Raw genomic sequence first — 18,511 nt, forward strand, 5'->3', positions numbered from 1 at the left:
ACTTTGTCCATTTGGACATTGATACAATTAAACTTTGTCGATTTGGACACTGATACAATTGAACTTTGTCCATTTGGACATTCATCCATTGGAACTTTGTCCATTTGGACATTGATACAATTGAACTTTGTCCATTTGGACATTGATACAATTGAACTTTGTCCATTTGGACATTGATACAATTGAACTTTGTCCATTTGGACATTGATACAATTGAACTTTGTCCATTTGGACATTGATACAATTAAACTTTGTCGATTTGGACATTGATACAATTGAACTTTGTCCATTTGGACATTCATCCATTGGAACTTTGTCCATTTGGACATTGATACAATTGAACTTTGTCCATTTGGACATTGATACAATTGAACTTTGTCCATTTGGACATTGATACAATTGAACTTTGTCCATTTGGACATTCATCCATTTGAACTTTATCCATTCGGTTATTGATCCATTTGAACTTTGTCCATTTGGACATTGATACAATTGAACTTTGTCCATTTGGACATTGATACAATTGAAATTTGTCCATTTGGACATTGATATAATTGAATTTTGTCCATTTGGACATTGATATAATTGAACTTTGTCCATTTGGACATTGATACAATTGAACTTTGTCCATTTAGACCTTCATTCATTGGAACTTTGTCCATTCGGACATTGATACAATTGAACTTTGTCCATTTGGACATTGATACAATTGAACTTTGTCCATTTGGACATTGATACAATTGAACTTTGTCCATTTGGACATTGATTCAATTGAATTTTGTCCATTTGGACATTGATATAATTGAACTTTGTCCATTTGGACATTGATACAATTGAATTTTGTCCATTTGGACATTCATCCATTGGAACTTTGTCCATTTGGACATTGATACAAATGAACTTTGTCCATTTGGACATTGATACAATTGAAATTTGTCCATTTGGACATTGATACAATTGAACTTTGTCCATTTGGACATTGATACAATTGAACTTTGTCCATTTGGACATTCATCCATTGGAACTTTGTCCATTTGGACATTGATACAATTGAACTTTGTCCATTTGGACATTGATACAATTGAATTTTGTCCATTTGGACACATCTCTATGTTATTCGGCTGACGGGAAATGTGTTTTAGCCGGAGGACAATCCAAGAATATCTGCATTTACAGTATTAACGAATCAGTACTTTTAAAGAAATTCCAAATCACATTAAACAAATCATTAGATGCAATGGGCGTAAGTATACAGTTTATTTTTACAAATTCCGTAAATTCACATTAACATAACATGTTATAACCTACATCCATGTAATGTTTTTATTTAGAAATTAATATTGAATATTTTCAGGATTTTGTGAGTCGGCGCAACCTGACGGAATTTGGAAATCTGATGCTTGTGGAGAAAAGGAGTGAATTAGAAGGAGGCGATGTTAAACTAAGGTTACCAGGGGTGAAGCAAGGCGACATGGCCGATAGAAACTTTAAACCAGAGGTTTGTTAAATAATATTATAGAATCAATCAGGCTCTTTTAGATGCCATTTTCTTTTTTGTTACATTAGCTCCACATAGGAGGCCCTGAGGAAAATAATTATCCTCGGGGCCTATGTCATCTTTAGGATGCTGTGTGGAGGGTATTTTTAGTAAAAGAAGGAGAAGGAGTGTGTCCAGGAGTGACAGACATATGAATTTGTGGTTATCGTGGTGTATAAATGAAAGATCTCTCCAACTCAGGTATAGTGTTTATTTATAAGTTGAAAGCTGATTTACACTCACAATATTTCACGTTTATTTATGCACAAATACTATGGAATGTTCGCGAAACTAGGTCGTAGTACTCGTAGGTAGCAGCTGTTGACGATAGTAAATACTGAATACTAATAATTATGCTCGCTGCGTCGGGCTTATTTATATTGTTCGGCTGGTGGCAACAGCAGGTAGTTAAATGGCAACTAAATCGAGGCCACTCGCTCGGTCTGGCCCTTTCCCGAAGTTTCGGCGGCGTGGCAATTATGCCTAGGCGGCAGACTTGAACCTTCTGGCGAGTTCTCATAATGTGAAAGACCGACTTGCGATATTATTGTCGTCGTTAGACAAGTAGGTGCTTGTAGTACGTAGGTTGCTCTGTTTTGATTTCGACTGCGAGTACGTACCTAAGTAGCAAGTACGTACCTAAGTAGCGTCGAGCTGCTTATTATTAATGAATTAATCTGGATTCTTCTGCTACAAATTCATGAATGCGTTGTTCCGAAAAAGCCCTGTTGGAGTGGTCAAAAGTTCTCCCTCAACCAGTCTCCTGATCTGGCCCACCATGCGTTTGGTGGACAGACGCGTCGCTCGCCAAGATCCGGATAAACCTCATCCCATGAACCCGGCAAGCCCTGTTAAGTCACCAAACGAACTGCTTGAGGTGACCTATGACAGATGTGTCGGTTATCCAATAAATGGTTCCGGAGCGGCGGTACCCATACCCGCCTCCCTAATTGAAATCCCTGCTTATTTCTTAGTTCTGTTCTGCACGATATCAGCCTTATAAATTTAATTTTATAGCAATGTAAATTATACTATTTTTAATTTAATCCTTTCAGGTGCGAGTATTCTGTGTACAATTCTCTCCCACTGGTCAGAGCTTCTCAGTGGCTACAACAGAAGGATTGATGCAGTATTCCCTGAACACAGGTGGAGTGTTCCAGCCGTTTGAACTTCAGCTCAATGCCACTCCTCAGATGGTGAAGGAGGCCCTCAATAAGCAGGAGTGGACGGAGGCCTTGATGGCCGCTCTGCAGCTGAATGAGATGAAAATCATTCAGGAGGCTGTTGAACGAGTATCTATCAGTGATAGTAAGTTTGCACAAACAGTTAATACTTTTGTATACCTATGGCTGCAAACCATCCCAAAATAAATCGAATCATTACAATAAATCAGTAACAATAGTAGAATTACATAGTGCTGTCGCTGTCACTTCCGTCTACTCTTATGTCGAGTCTAACTCGACATTTTAAAATATTTAAAAATGTTTAAATCTGATTTATTATATCCGAATTCTTTGTAACACAATCTAAAAACGTCAAATTCTTCATTAATTATTAATTATGAATTGGTGGCAGATAAATCAATAGTAATTAAGGACAAGCAAAGGGTTACATAAATAAAATTACACTGTTTCACATTACTTAGTATTTTCCATGCTCTGGAACAGATCTTTCCTGTTTGTTTCTTAAAAACCATCTATAAATGGAATATCACTAAATTATTATACAGGGTGTCCAGGGGTAAAGTGCGCTGACTTCGGTAGGTGATTATTTTACATGATGGTACAAGTAAAATGTATAAATAAGTTTTTTTAAATTCCAACTTTTTTTCCCATAATATTTTTCTGTAGAAGATTATTTATTTTCCCATATAAACAATTCAACTTTTCCCGCAGACACCTTGTTGTAACATCGAACTTGCAACCGATTTAGTTTTTAATACAAATAAATTAATTATTGTTTATTTATTAGTTTTTTTAATTTATTTCAGTCCAGCTTACTATTGCAAGTCTTCCCGATGAATACTTGCACCGGCTTCTCAAAGCGATTTCCACTTTGTTTGAGGACAGCCGCCACATAGAGTTATACCTGCATTGGATCAGCTATGCGACAACAATACACAATTCTCGTCTGCAGGGAATGTTCGCTATGCCCACACTTCTGGCTTTAGAAAAAACACTTTCTAGAAAATATCAACAGCTGTCTGAAATGTGAGTTCTTCCCGCACAATTAAACAGATAATATTTTGTTATTACTTGCTGACTCGATGATTGAATGCTTGTCTGTCGAATGGAGGCATCAAATGTTCATTTTTCTGAAATTGTGAAACTGGTGAAATTGACATTTGAACCCCAGATCTTAATTACAAATTTGTCTTTTTTTTTACAGCTGCGATTTTAACAAGTATACAATGCAATACATTCAGGATCTCGGGAAACGCAATCGACAGAATGAAGAACAAATGGAAGTAGATGAGCACCATTCGGGAAGTGAATCTAGTGGAAGAGGAACTGCTGATTCGGAGAGTGAAGAAGATGATGTTGATGAAGAATCTACTTGAATAGGCTACTTGCATCTTAATTAAAAAAATATATGAAAAGGCATTATGTATTGTGTAAAAAACTAAACATAAATTATATATTTTTTTACTTCTCAATCTCTATCTAGTATTTTTATTAATTTTATTAACCTGTTGTGTTTTTATTTTAAATTTTTTTACCATAATTATATCCAGGTACAACCTGGGTGAGCTTTATTGAAGGGAATTTGCTCCTCTGAGAATATTCTTAAATATAAAATACTAGGTGTGATATCTTAGATAGTAGTTTAAGAGGTTACTTATAGATGGCATTGGTAACAATAAGGCCATTCATACAAGGAGATACTTACAAGCGACTCGAGTTTGTCGTGTAGCATACATGCTGCTCGTGAGTGTCCTTCATACTATTTTGCTAGTGTTCGCACACAATGTTACGCATTGACTATTGGTTTGACGTCACTTGCACGCTGCTGATAGTACTGGTAGCACACTACACGTCTTGCATTCGCATCTACTACTCGTTTGTCAGAGATGATGTTCGAACACGATTTGAATGTTAAATTCATTCTGGAGGTAGGAAAATATCCATGTTTATATAACTATAATTTACCAGAATACATGTTGTGGATTGAGGTTCGAAAGAAAAGTCAATTTGACATCATTCTCATGTAGTTCCTTGGTGGCGACAAATGTCCTCCAATTAACATTTATTTCGTTGTTTGGATGAACCTTAAATCATCTTTATATCGTTTTTTATGCTTGTAAATATGTATGAAGACGAACAATATTATTGTCTTCGTCGCTAGAGTCCCTTGACATTGTATTAATTCCATGACTGCACTTAAAGAATGATCAAGTTCAGTATAATTCAGGCAGTGCCGTGTAAAGAAACCAGCTTTAAAGAGTAGCATATATTGGTAGGTTGCGTAACAGTCTTGTAAAAATCTTTGCGTACGAAGAACCAAAAGCTGTCTATAATGCAGGGATTGAGAGGTAAATACCATTGGAAATTATTAGATGTTGATTATTTAAAAAAATTTGCGAGACAACCCATAGATAACACTAAAAACGAATTGTTTCACAGAATTGGAAAATTCATCAAATTTCAATGTTAAAATACAAGTCATGGGGCGGTTGTTACGCCGTTTTTTATTTATTTTTATTTCAAAGAAAATTTGCATTGGATGATACATTTTGAATATTATTTCAACCGCCATGTGATGGATGCCTCTGTTATGGCGAGTGAATTTTACAGATTGAAGATTTTAATATTATTCATAATTATAGTGAGTTATACAATTCCGATTCAGTTAATATTTTATGTGATAAATAATTAATTAAACATTGACAAAATTGACTTCGATAAAAACAGAACGTAAATAGGAAACTTATAAATTTGATGAATTTTTCAAATTCTGTGAAACAACCCATCCTTGTCTAATACATAACTAATGATATCCACATAAAAAGCAATATTCTAGATAGTTATATGAATGTTTCCAATTAGTAGCATTATTTAAAGTAGGGTGATGAAGTTTACATGGGCTAAGTCTGTGTACTTAATTCGATTACAAGGCTGTCCGCTGGGAAACCTTAGAAAAACACTTCAATGTTTGTATCGATGAATATCCACTGTCATTTGTGCAGCTAACCTACAAACATCCAAAATGGTTGAAGGTATGGAAAATTTTCATTAACTTTCTTTGCAAATATTTAAAATTGAATAGTTATAAGCATTCAGATGGTGAAATAAAATACATTCTGAAGATTTTTTCATAAATTTATTGTGGTGTGTGTTGTTACATTAATTTACTTTATTAAAAAGATAAAAATCAGACGGTACTAGGTAGTAGCTCATATTAACTAATAATCTTCAATTGATTGTTAGTGTAAACTTCTGATTAGTGAAGACGTTCACTTCATACTTACATTTATCTAACGGCTTCCGTGGCCGAGTGGTTACAATCCTCGGCTACGAATTCGGAGGTCGCAAGTAAATTTTCTTTGATTACTTTTTTTCATTTTACAATTTATCAATTAAAAATAATATATTTTTACTATATTTAAAATATGTAAAACCACCGTTCAGAATTAAAATGTTGCTTCAAATAGCTTTGTTTGGTGACCAGGTCTGAATAGCCAGGTAGGTACTTCCCAACCTTCTTCTTCCCCATCACCTTCCCTTCCCCACTACCTTCCACCTCACAAAATACGCCAATTGCATATGCCGTAGTCTCACTGGCTCCAAACGGTTGAGATAGTTGAATAGTGACGTGTTTATGTATATAAATCTGTTTGGCAGTGATGGATCCAGGAGTGGCAAAGACAGGGGCCTATAAATACGAGGATACGACTCGCTATATCGGGGAATGGAACTCCCGAGGACAGAAGCACGGGATGGGACACCTGGTGTTGCCAGACGGTACTAGGTACGACGGAGCCTTTACTAATGGACTGTCTTCCGGCTTGGGTGTTATGACATTCCCCGATGGTGCCAAGTAAGTTTTAAAGTTTCTCGTACTAATAAACTGCCCTTAAACTTGCGTAGATTTCACATTTGTTTTTCATACAATAATTATTCGTTATTGATGACTTGTTAACAGATCACAACTGCTTTTGTTATCAGATTGTTTTACTGTGTGTGCATATTTTCGTTATGTCAATGTTTCTGTTTCATATTATGATTCTTAAACCTTAGTATTAAGGTATGTCAAAAAGCAGGAACCTGCCAGTGGTAGTTTAAAGGAGTTGACTGTAAATAAATTTCGTGTTATCGAGATGGGAAGTTTAGGTTAATAAATCCACCTACCCGAAGTTGGATCTGGTGATGCTAGTCCGCGTCCCACACTTTTTTTTGGTTTATGTGCTCGTTGTACGGAACGGCTATGGGAACTTTTACTTCTGTCATACTAACGAAGTGTGTTGAACAGCCAACAGCACTTGTAACTTTAAAAAAGAACTACGGTCCAAGTGAATATTTTTCACATCAACGTAAAACGGGGTTTAGAAATTAGTGCCACTTTCTAAAAGGAAATAATCCTACATCATATTCTAACTACCTCATTGTTTTATATTAGCGTGTAGAATGGCCATTGCATGGAAGTTTTTTTTTGATGTAGGTACATAATGAATTTATCAATGAAGCAATTTTAAGATGTTTAACTTCTCAAGCGCCAAAAGTACCCATTGGATAAAAAAATTGTATCCCTTGAGCGCTGGCGTATCCATATGGATTAGTTGACAGGAGCTCGGCATTCCGAAGTTCAATATAAATTAATTAAATTGAGTGGAAGAAACACACAGCATTAGCAAAAAAAAAAAAATTATGATAATTTTCCTGTAAATGTCAATTATCAAATTCTGGAGTCAAGCATAACCTCACACTGAATGTTCTAAAATTTTTTCCAAATCGGTGTTACTCAGTGTTGCCACAGTAACGTAAAATTTTAATGCCATTTTATTAAAATTCTAGACTTTCTTGGAAGACTTTATGTTGGAAAACGACTCAAGGACTTTATTTAGTCCTGGTGCGGTCACGTATTGTTGTTCCAAATAAAGGCAAACAGTCAGTGACAATAGAGTTTGAGGGGAAATGTGACACTATTAATAATTGGCCCAACCACCAGCTGATTGTAATCATGTTGTGTTTGTTTGATTAGATTTGAAGGCGAGTTCATGCAGGGGTGGTTCCACGGCCACGGGGTGTTTTGGAGAGCAGATGGAATGAAGTACGAAGGGGAATTCAGAGGAGGGAGGATTTGGGGTCTTGGTAATATTGTCTTTCTTATTTTAAATCTGATAGTTAATCCTTGAAAATTAATCCACATTTAAATCTGACATTGATGTCCAAATTGATAATAATTTACTTATCTATAAAGGATATTATAATCTATCTGTCTGAAATTTGCATAGTGTTTTTGCTGTGATAATTTCTAAGGTTCATTAGGAACTTTCAGCCCGCAAGATCATTCAATCCCAATATAAGCTGTGTAGCTGAGAAATAACCGTTTAAATAAAAAATAAGATGAGACATTATATTTTATATTATTATTCAATATTTTTTCACTGTGCAGTAAGAAAGTATTATGAAAAAGTAGGTTTTAAAACTCCGGCAAAGCCAGGTATCAAATTATTGTTATAAAAATGATTGTTAAGGTCTAAATTAACACATTAAATCTTTTGGATTGCAGGCATAGTCACATTCAGTGACGGAAGCAATGGATTCCCTAGAAACGAAGGTTTCTTCCAAGACTGTCGACTCATGAGAAAGAAACGATGTGCAGAAATAATTCAGCGTGCACAGAAAGTAGCATACATGGCCAGAGCGCAATGCCAACCTATTTAACAAACAAACATCGTATTATTTATATCTGGGATTCGTAAATCATTCCTAACTTATATAAGGTAGTTATAAATTGTTCGTCTGTTCACAAAAAGTATACCCAATTTAAGATACAAAACAAAAATATTAATTAACTATTGTATTGTTAACGAACTTATACCATGGTCTGTTACATTAAAATTTCGTAATAGTATCACCAGGCTTACCTTGCCAGGGCTCCTACCACATAGCAACTTGACGGACGTAAATATCTCGCTAACGAGGATAAAGAGAATCCGACGTACCGGCCCATAATACAGAAAAAAATGGCGAATATTATAGACCTGATGGCCCGGAACAAAGGTATTTTTTGCAATTGTCAAGGGCGTATAGCTGTAGCATTCACGTGGGAGGGTTGTTGGATTAATTTTTGTTGTGTTTTTCAGGAATGTAATCTACGAGCACTATTTTTTTTGCCTCTATATTATTTACTATACTTACTTGGTAATAGTATAACTAGGCTAATGACTTCTACGGGAGAGCACCTCGACGGGCAATATGAATCTTAGCTAGCCAGAGCAACTGACATACCGGCCCATAATAAACGCAAAAACAAGCAGAATATTTTCAGTTGCATAATATGTGATTGTTATACTAAAATCAGAAACAGTACTTGTTTTGAATGTCAGTATTTTATTTAGAAGTATTTTCAAAACATTTCTCTGGAATCGAATGTACCTAAAGCGAGAATGTTTTTTCAATATTTCTGACAGTTTACATATTTATTTATTTTCGAGTTAGCTTTATTTTTTATTTTTCACATCTTCGTGTGTGCTTTTATAAACATATACACAGCATTTTATAAACAATTTATAAACATATACACAGGTAGATTGTTTGGCAAACATAATCTTTCTTTAAATATTTCAATAAAGTGACAAAAAAGAAACATTAATAATTAATGTTTTATTCCACAGCAAATTCCGGCCTAAAGAAATATGTTTTTGAATATTCTTATTTCATTACTTATAATTGCAGCACTTTTCAAAATTATTCAAAAGGTTATAGAATTTAATAAAAATAAAAATAAAAAAACTGAAATATTGAGAAAGAATGCATCAAAAATGATCAGAACCATTGGTGTAAGTAAATCGTTTTGTAACAAGTTTATCGATTTATTTATACATGTTATCGTTTTAATTTTTTGTTACTACTATTGTTTTCAGCTATCTTTCCACAACCATGATCAAAAAGAACACTGTTTATACCACATTGGAACATGTCCAGAGACAATTAATTTTAAAATCGGAGGCAGCACGCCATTCCTGGTAAAAAAATAATATTTATTTTACAAAATTTAATAATATTTAGATATGTTGTGTTACTCATTTGCCACATCCTAGGACTAATTGATTATTATTTTGTTTTATTTGTTTACTGACATGTTATTTTTCAGAAAGCATGCGCCTCCGGGTGCAAAGAAATAGTGCTGTTAATGCTTAAAAAAGGTAAAGGAATAAAAATTTCTTATCTGGTATTTAAAAATATTTCCCTTGTGAAAATATTTTGCAGAGTTTCACAATAAGTTCTAATAGGTACGTAAATGTTGTGCTTAGATGCAGGCAATGTTTATCACTTAAATATTTTTAGGTGCGGATATAAATACCACGACATCGAGAGGAGACACGCCATTATATCTTGCTGCGTGTGCCGTGATGACCAAAAATTTGATCGATTTTTCCATTTTGGATTTTCTGGTTGTAGCCGGTTAGTACTTATATTTACTTAACGTTAATTATAATTTACCGACTTGCAAACTTATCTGAGGGCATTTTAGGTCCACGGTGTAAGCTCAAGGTTCGAAAGAATATTAAACAAGGTTCGCTCATACATGGTGTAGATCGCTGATTGGTTAGAAAGTCGTAGCTTGAAGTCCGCATTTTACCGGGAGATTTGAATTGACTGCTGTATGACTTATTTATGTATTTACTAACTTACGGGAAGTTAATTGCAAGGAGAAATGTTACAATACAGCATAGGGCACCAAAACACTTATAATAATTAAAGAGAATGTCAAGTGAAGGTTTTGATGGATATGAGTCAATCATACTGTTAATAATTTACAAAATGCAGATGAGATCAAAGTCCGTCCTAAGTTTTTTCTGAAGAAGAAATAATTAATTTTACTACAAGTTCATCGTAAGAGTAATCGCCTCCTTCTAGGCCTAATTTCCATGCAATTCCCGTTAAGAAGCTATGCGGATTGTAATGATTTAGCAAACTATTTCAATATTTACCAAACTATAATGATCTGGATATGAGACAGGGAAAGTAATTTTATTCGTACGAAGAGTCTCAAAAGATGGTAGATAGAAAACGAATTTTATAAAATATATTATGATAAAACTATACTAACAGACCGAGCGATTAGTCATAATAGACCCGATATATTAAAATAGAAAATAAAACATTTTTTAACTTATTTCCACTTGTTTATTTTACCAGTACCGGTTTCATCCTATTATGGACATCTTCAGGCTGGCAATTGAAATTCTTTTGTTACAGAATTTATACAAAATTAGGTACACAATGTCAAGGTAGGTACATATGATTGGGTTATTAAATTACAATGGTTCTTTAAGGTTAATATGTCATAAATAAGAAATAATAATATAACAATGGTCACTTTCAAAAATAATAAAAAATGCTATAATTAATAATAAGTTTTCAAATGAAGCTCATACAATAAAATCAATTAAAAATAAAATTAAAGACAATAATTTAATTATCTCAAAAGCTGATAAAGGGAATAGCACAGTAATTCTACCAAAAAATATTTATATTGAAAAAGTGCAAAATGTACTAAACTCTAGTGATGTAATTTTATTGAATAAAGATCCAACCCCAAAATTTACCGCAGAAATAAATTCAATTCTTAGTACATGCAAAACACTTGTTAAAGATAAATTCCAAAAATCCTACCTCACTGTCATGAACCCCCAATGTCCACGATTGTATGGACAACCTAAAGTTCACAAATTAGATATACCAGTGAGACCCGTCGTAGCTTATAACTCAGCACCAGCCTACAAACTAGCAAAATACGCCAATAGAATCATTAAAAATACTTTAAATTTCAAACCAAAATATGGTATTAAAAATTGTTTACAACTAATACACCTGATAAAAGATATAAATATACCAAACAACGCCTCTCTAGTGTCATTTGACGTTGTTAGTCTATTCACAAGTGTACCTACAGATGAATTAAAAATAATAATCAATAACTACATGGAGAAATCCAACATAAATATTATAAAAAAGAGAGAAATTAATCAAATAATAAATGTGTGCATAAAACAAAACTTTTTTAGATTTGATAATAAATTCTATTTACAATCGAAAGGGTTGGCAATGGGTAGCCCAATCTCTCCAATTTTAGCAGAGATCATGATGGACCACTTAGAAGAGACCATTGAGAGGTTAGTGTCCTTTAAGAATGTTGTTTTCTATCGGAGATACGTGGATGACATTTTGATCGTATGGACTGGTACACAGAGGCAGCTGGATATCTTCATCAAGGAGATAAATCAAATCAATAGGTCGATTCAATTCACTATGGAGATAGGAGGAGATAGAATCAACTTTTTAGATGTAGGAATTAGGATTGTTAATAACAAGTTGGAATTTTCAATATACAGGAAGCCTACATATAGTGATAATATCATCCACAGCTCTTCGAGACATCACATCTCACACAAAATGTCGATATTCCATTGTCTAATCCATAGACTGTTACATGTACCATTGAATGATATAGATTACAATAATGAATTGAATGTTATCAAAGCTATTGCGGTGAATAATGGTTACGATAGCGGAATAATAGATAATTTAATAAAAAAGAAAAATAAAAAACTCACTATAACTTCAATTACATATGGCCTTACACCAGAAAATGAAATTGAAACAAAACAATGGTGTAAAATACCATACCTTGGGAAAGTATCAAATAAAGTTTCGAAATTGATAGACAGTGACAAGAAGTGTAAGACATCTTTTTGTAGCGTGAATTCTTTGGGTAAGATATTAATAAACAATAAGGATAAGAGAGATAAATTGGAGAACTCTGGAATTTACCAAGTGAATTGCTCGAATTGCCCTGCATGTTACGTGGGACAGACAGGAAGAGCAGTATCGACCCGTATAAAGGAGCATTTCGCATGTTGGGTAAATCGAAAGGGAGATTTATCGAACGTAGCCTTGCATTTGCTAGAGAACCAACATACTTTTGACAAGGATAGAGATGTCAAGGTTCTTCACGTTTGTGAAAAGGGACAGAAATTAGACAGATTAGAATTACTAGAAATTAATCGCCTAACGAAGAAAATTGATCGTAAATATGTCATGAATAAACAGTTGGAACATGGTGCTCAGTCACCATTAATATATCCATTGTAATTAATTTTAATAATGTTACCTTAGACTCTGAGGTAACATTTTATTCTAAGTAATTTGCGATGTATGTATTGATGATTATTGAACATTTTGATATTCATGACTTATTTACCTTAAATAACAGTTGTGTAATTTAATTATGTAATCTTCTGATCCTTTGTTACAAACGTTAAGAGTTTTGACATCTCTATCTTGATAGAAATAATTTTTGTTTTCTGGTAAATGCAAAATTATGTTCAATAGATCATAATCCCCCCCCCCCACTTTTTGATTTGCTCAACTAAGGAGGTGTTCTTTTGTACAGTTTGATTCTTCTCTTCCGGATTGTCCTGCATGGTATGCAGGAAAATTCATTATTTTATTTACTAAATTATCGATTATTCTGCTATAGTGACCATTGTTATATTATTATTTCTTAAAATTAAACAGTAACTTTGTGTTTACAAAGTTACTGTTTAATTTTAAATTATAATGTCACATCACAAAGTAACAGCTTCATATGAAGAAATATTATTTCTTATTTATGACATATTAACCTTAAAGAACCATTGTAATTTAATAACCCAATCATATGTACCTACCTTGACATTGTGTACCTAATTTTGTATAAATTCTGTAACAAAAGAATTTCAATTGCCAGCCTGAAGATGTCCATAATAGGATGAAACCGGTAGTGGTAAAATAAACAAGTGGAAATAAGTTAAAAAATGTTTTATTTTCTATTTTAATAATATATAATTCCACCAAGTATAACAGTATAATAAATAAAGTCATAAAAGACCCGATATAGTTTTACATGACAAAATTAAAAAAATAACTTATATCATTGATGTCGCTATACCAAATTCCTGTAATATTCAAAAATCTGTTAGCGAAAAATTAAGAAAATACACAGATTTAGGAAATGAAATAAAAAGAATTTGGCATTCTCAGACTATAAAAATATTACCATTCGTTATTTCGGCTACTGGCATTATACCTAGCTCTCTAATTAAAAATTTAGGCGTATTAGATCTTTCAAAAAATTATATATAAAGATGCAAAAGTCGGTCATTTTGAATACATGTAGGATAACAAAAGATTTTTTAAATATTTATGTTGAGGGATCAGTAGGATTTATAGGCCCTGTTAGAATTTCTACCGAGCCGAACCCTCTGATATGAAAATATCTGGAGTCGGTGAATTATTTTCCCATTTGATCTCTTGTGAGTTGACGTGTTGTTCTTGTATTTATTTTGCTTATATAATGCACTTACATAATGTTGATTGACTAGATCAGGGCTGTCCAAACCACGGCCCGCGGGCCGCGGTTTAGATTATTGCGGCCCATTGAACCTTTTTTTAACCGACTTCAAAAAAAAGTCCGGTTCGGTTACACCGACTACAAAGAGGTCTGTAGGTGTACCCACTGCATATAATAATACTTTATTAACTTCACTTGTATGTATGTTTGTTTGCTTGCTTGCTTGCTTGTTTGCTTGCTTGTATGTAACTCTCCTGCTGCCTTCCTCGGCCCTAGTGGTAGCCGTTTCTCAGGCTCCCTCTCCGGAATAAAAGTTACCTGTTAGAACCATAGTCGGTAATAAAGAAACTACCATTAAATAAATATAGTTTAAAGAAACTAAAAAAACACGCTTTTGTAGCATACGAAACTAAAAAGTGAAAAATAAATATAGTTTAAAAAAACTAAAAAACACGCTTTTAAATAATATCGAACTAAAAACTTCAAAATTATTTTTAAAATAAGCTTAAAGCAATAATGAATGAAAAATGATAGTATTATTGTGAAAAAGCGTCGGGCGCACGATATACGAAAAATATGGCACAAAGCGCCCACGCTTTTTAACAATAATACTATCATTTTTCATTCATTATTGCTTTAAGCTTATTTTAAAAATTATTTTGAAGTTTTTAGTTCGATATTATTTAAAAGCGTGTTTTTTAGTTTTTTTAAACTATATTTATTTTAATTAATAATTGCTTTAACTTAGTCCTTTATTTATTTCGGTAATTTTTGGATAGGGCCTGACATGCTTATTACGAATATTTTTTAGAAAAAAACTTTATATTCGCCTTAATTACTATAAAAGAACACTTTTTGCATTTCGGGCGGCGGAAAATTATGAATTTAAATTTTCAATTGCGTTAACCAAAATTCACTTCGCGAATCGATGCAGCGGCAATCAGCTGCCATTAGGTACGTCACTGTTATGTTGGTATCCCTGATACATTGATTTGTATCACAAACCATGTTACACAAACCTAGCGTAGCCGGTAAACTAGTTGAAAACTGGGATGTTTTTCTTGCCTTGACGCGAGCAGGCGTTATTAAGGGGCACTTTCCTTTGTATCACAAACCATATTGAAGATAGCAACGGTCGTATTTAGCTCTTGAATGCATCAGTGATACCAACATAACAGTGCGTTCCTAATGGCGTCGCGTTGTCGCCACATCGATTCGCGAAGTGAATTTTGGTTTTATGCAATTGAAAATCAAAATGCATAATTTTCCGCCGCCCGAAATGCAAAAAGTGTTCTTTTATAGTAATTAAGGCGAATATAAAGTTTTTTTCTAAAAATTATTCGTAATAAGCGTGTCAGGCCCTATCCAAAATTTACCTTTATTTCTTGTCACATTTTGTATGAAAGCAATTATTATTCAGATTTTAGTTCATTATCTTCTTTGTTCGAAGTTTTAAATACATTAATGAGCAAACTATTTTTCTCGCGACGAAATTCAAACGTTTTGGGTATGTTCGATCACGTCGCTCACATCACTATTGACTCGAGAATTCGGGGAATTCCCCGAACTCAAAATAGGTACCTACCGCGCATCGTTCATTGGGCATTTGTTTGTCACTTGTCATTCAACGCAATGAAAGTTTTGATTGCGCAAGGTTACTCTCAGGTTATTAAAGACTTTTACATTATTTTAAAGTTTGGTATTACGTTGTTCGCTTTGTGTTTGAGTATATTGAACTTTTCATCATGTCTACAAAGAAGAGGAAGTTAAGTGAAGAAAATCGTACATTCAATGCGAAATGGGAGTTAGACTACTTTATCTCCAACAATAACAATAAAATTCAGTGTTTGATTTGTATGCAAGTTTTATCTGTAAGTAAAGAATATAATGTTAAGCGACACTATACTTCTTTACATGAAGAAAAGTATAAAAAACATGTCGGTGAAGCAAGAAAAGTTATGGTGGCTGAGTACAAAAAAAAACTAATACAGCAAACAAGTATGTTTTCAAAAGTAAGTACTGAGAATGAACAAAGCTTGGCTGCCTCATATGAAGTTTCATTACAATTAGCCAGAGCAAAAAAACCATTTAGTGATGGAGTTTTAATAAAAAAATGCGCAGTTGAAATGGCTAAACGCTTTATGCAGCCGAAATTAGCGGAAAAGTTTGAATCTGTTGCATTATCTCATCAAACGGTGGCGCGACGAATAGAGGACATGGGTAATTATATTACAAAAAAAATATGTGATTACTTTGTAGATTGCGAATACTATTCAATATGTTTGGATGAAAGTACCGACCAGACCGATGTCAGTCAATTAATAATCTTTATACGTTGCATTTCCAAAGATTTTACAATCACGGAAGAAATGCTGGATTTAATACCATTTCATGGAACAACTAAAGGCAGTGATATATTTGAAGCGGTTAACAAAACTATAGTAGAATATGGAGGATTTCGTAAGTGTTCTTGTATTGTGACCGATGGGGCAAAAGCTATGACCGGGACAGTGACAGGATTCGCGGGACTTCTAACACAAAATGGCATTGATTGCCCGTTGTTGCATTGTATTATACATCAGGAAGCCTTGTGTGGAAAATCTTTGCGTCAAATGAATGCTATGAAAGTTGTTATAAGGATAACCAATTTGATTAGAGGTGGAAACAGGGCATTGACACATAGAAAATTTAGAGACTTTTTAAGTGAAATCGATGCAAACTATGGAGATTTACTATTGCATTCGGAAATCAGATGGCTAAGTGCTGGCCAGTGCTTGCAACGCTTTTTCGCCTTAAGAAAAGAAATACCTTTATTTCTAAAAAATGAGATATCATCTGACACTTCTGAACTACAAGATAAAATGCAAGATCCTCAGTTTCTGGCTGATCTTGCGTTTTTAACTGATATGACGCAACACTTGAATGAATTTAATTTAAAATTGCAAGGTAAAAACCTCAATATAGCCAACATGTACGGAAATGTGAATGGATTCAGAAGTAAACTGAAATTGTTCAAAACGTCTCTACAACAGCCGGCCAACTACCGCCCCATAGCGATCACATCAGTTCTGTCCAAAGTGATGGAACGTGTGATCAACGACAAACTGCTCACATACCTCGAGAAGAACAAAATTATCAACGACCGTCAATACGGATTCCGGCGGAACCGCTCGTGCGGTGATCTTCTCGCGTATGTGACGCATGTTTGGGGGCGGTGCCTGGAACGTCACGGTGAGACCCAAACGGTCGCACTAGACATATCCAAGGCCTTTGACCGGGTCTGGCACCGAGGACTTGTCAACAAATTGCATTCTTACGGACTTCCCGCATCCCTGTGTACGTGGATTGCTGACTTTTTAAGGGATAGGTCGATTCAGGCGGTTGCTGACGGTTTCACCTCTTCCTCGCACTCCATAAATGCTGGCGTCCCACAGGGATCGGTTCTGTCTCCGACTTTGTTTTTGTTGCACATCAATGACCTTTTGACATGTGCACCGATTCATTGTTACGCGGATGACAGTACAGTTCATGATAGCTTTTTGTTTGACAAGCCCCCAAAGGGCACACAAACTCCAACGGCTCGGAGGGCTTTGAAGCAGAGAATGGACGGTTATCTCGAGAGTATTTCCTCCTGGGGTAAAAATAATCTCGTCGAATTTAATGTTTCAAAGACCCAATCCTGTCTGATTACGTCTAAAAGGGATCCAAATGATAATCTAGTCTCCTTCAACGGAAGCAATCTTCCGAACAGGCCTTCCATTGATATGCTTGGTGTAACTATAAGTGACCAGCTCAGGTACGGGGGCTCCATCGAAGCCAGAGTAAAGTTGGCCTCTCAGAAGCTGGGCGTACTGTACAGGGCCCGCAGATACTTTAATAGTACACAACTGCTCACCCTGTACAAATCGCAAGTGCGCCCTACTGTCGAATTTGGCAGCCATCTCTGGTCTGGAGCCCCAAAATACCTGAAAAAAACCCTTGACTCTGTGCAGAAACGGGCGGTCCGTTTGATAGATTCCCCAATCTTAACAAACGGACTCTTTAGAGCACAGGCGTCAGGTAGGTATGCTGTCCTTGTTCTATCGGTATTACAATGGAAGATGCTCTGAGGAACTAGCGTCATTGATCCCTTCGGCACCGGTGCGTAGCCGGGATACACGCCAAACGCGCGCCCAACATTTGTACACAGTTGACACTTGTCACATGAGAACGGGTCGCTTCTACGATTCGTTCTTAAGTTCAACAGCTCGGCTGTGGAACGAACTGCCGGCCTCTGTGTTTCCTCCCTCCTACAACATGGGACTCTTCAAGACCCATGTTCACTCCTTCCTCTCCACAAAAAGACCCTCCACACAGCATCCCCAAAGATGACATAGGCCCTGAGGGAAATTATTTTCTTCAGGGCCTCCTGTG

At 34.9% G+C, this 18,511-nt stretch overlaps 2 protein-coding genes across 2 annotated transcripts; both read left to right on the forward strand.

Moving 5' to 3' along the window:
• The first annotated feature begins 1,153 nt into the window (after positions 1–1,153).
• LOC149408819 (periodic tryptophan protein 2 homolog) lies at positions 1,154–4,097 on the forward strand. Its single transcript, XM_089650406.1, has 5 exons — positions 1,154–1,243; positions 1,355–1,498; positions 2,593–2,845; positions 3,528–3,747; positions 3,926–4,097. The coding sequence occupies exons 1-5, from the start codon at positions 1,238–1,240 to the stop codon at positions 4,095–4,097; spliced, it is 795 nt and encodes a 264-aa protein (XP_089506532.1). The 5' UTR covers positions 1,154–1,237.
• Positions 4,098–6,380: 2,283 nt separating this feature from the next.
• On the forward strand, positions 6,381–8,421 carry LOC149408820 (MORN repeat-containing protein 4 homolog). The gene is made up of 3 exons (XM_089650410.1): positions 6,381–6,574; positions 7,736–7,845; positions 8,267–8,421. Exons 1-3 carry the CDS (start codon positions 6,381–6,383, stop codon positions 8,419–8,421), a joined length of 459 nt encoding a protein of 152 aa, XP_089506536.1.
• The last annotated feature ends 10,090 nt before the right edge of the window (positions 8,422–18,511 follow it).

This window comes from Hesperophylax consimilis, unplaced genomic scaffold (assembly GCF_061612785.1).
Source record: "Hesperophylax consimilis isolate HC1 unplaced genomic scaffold, BYU_Hcon_1.0 scaffold_56, whole genome shotgun sequence".
Lineage (NCBI taxonomy): Eukaryota > Metazoa > Arthropoda > Insecta > Trichoptera > Limnephilidae > Hesperophylax > Hesperophylax consimilis.

Coding starts and splice junctions, on each gene's coding strand:
- LOC149408819 (XM_089650406.1), top strand. Junction 2,846..3,527: donor ACGAGTATCTATCAGTGATA/GTAAGTTTGCAC, acceptor AATTTATTTCAG/TCCAGCTTACTATTGCAAGT. Junction 3,748..3,925: donor TATCAACAGCTGTCTGAAAT/GTGAGTTCTTCC, acceptor TTTTTTTTACAG/CTGCGATTTTAACAAGTATA.
- LOC149408820 (XM_089650410.1), top strand. CDS start 6,381: ATGGATCCAGGAGTGGCAAAGACAGGGGCCTATAAATACGAGGATACG. Junction 6,575..7,735: donor ACATTCCCCGATGGTGCCAA/GTAAGTTTTAAA, acceptor TTGTTTGATTAG/ATTTGAAGGCGAGTTCATGC. Junction 7,846..8,266: donor AGGGAGGATTTGGGGTCTTG/GTAATATTGTCT, acceptor TTTGGATTGCAG/GCATAGTCACATTCAGTGAC.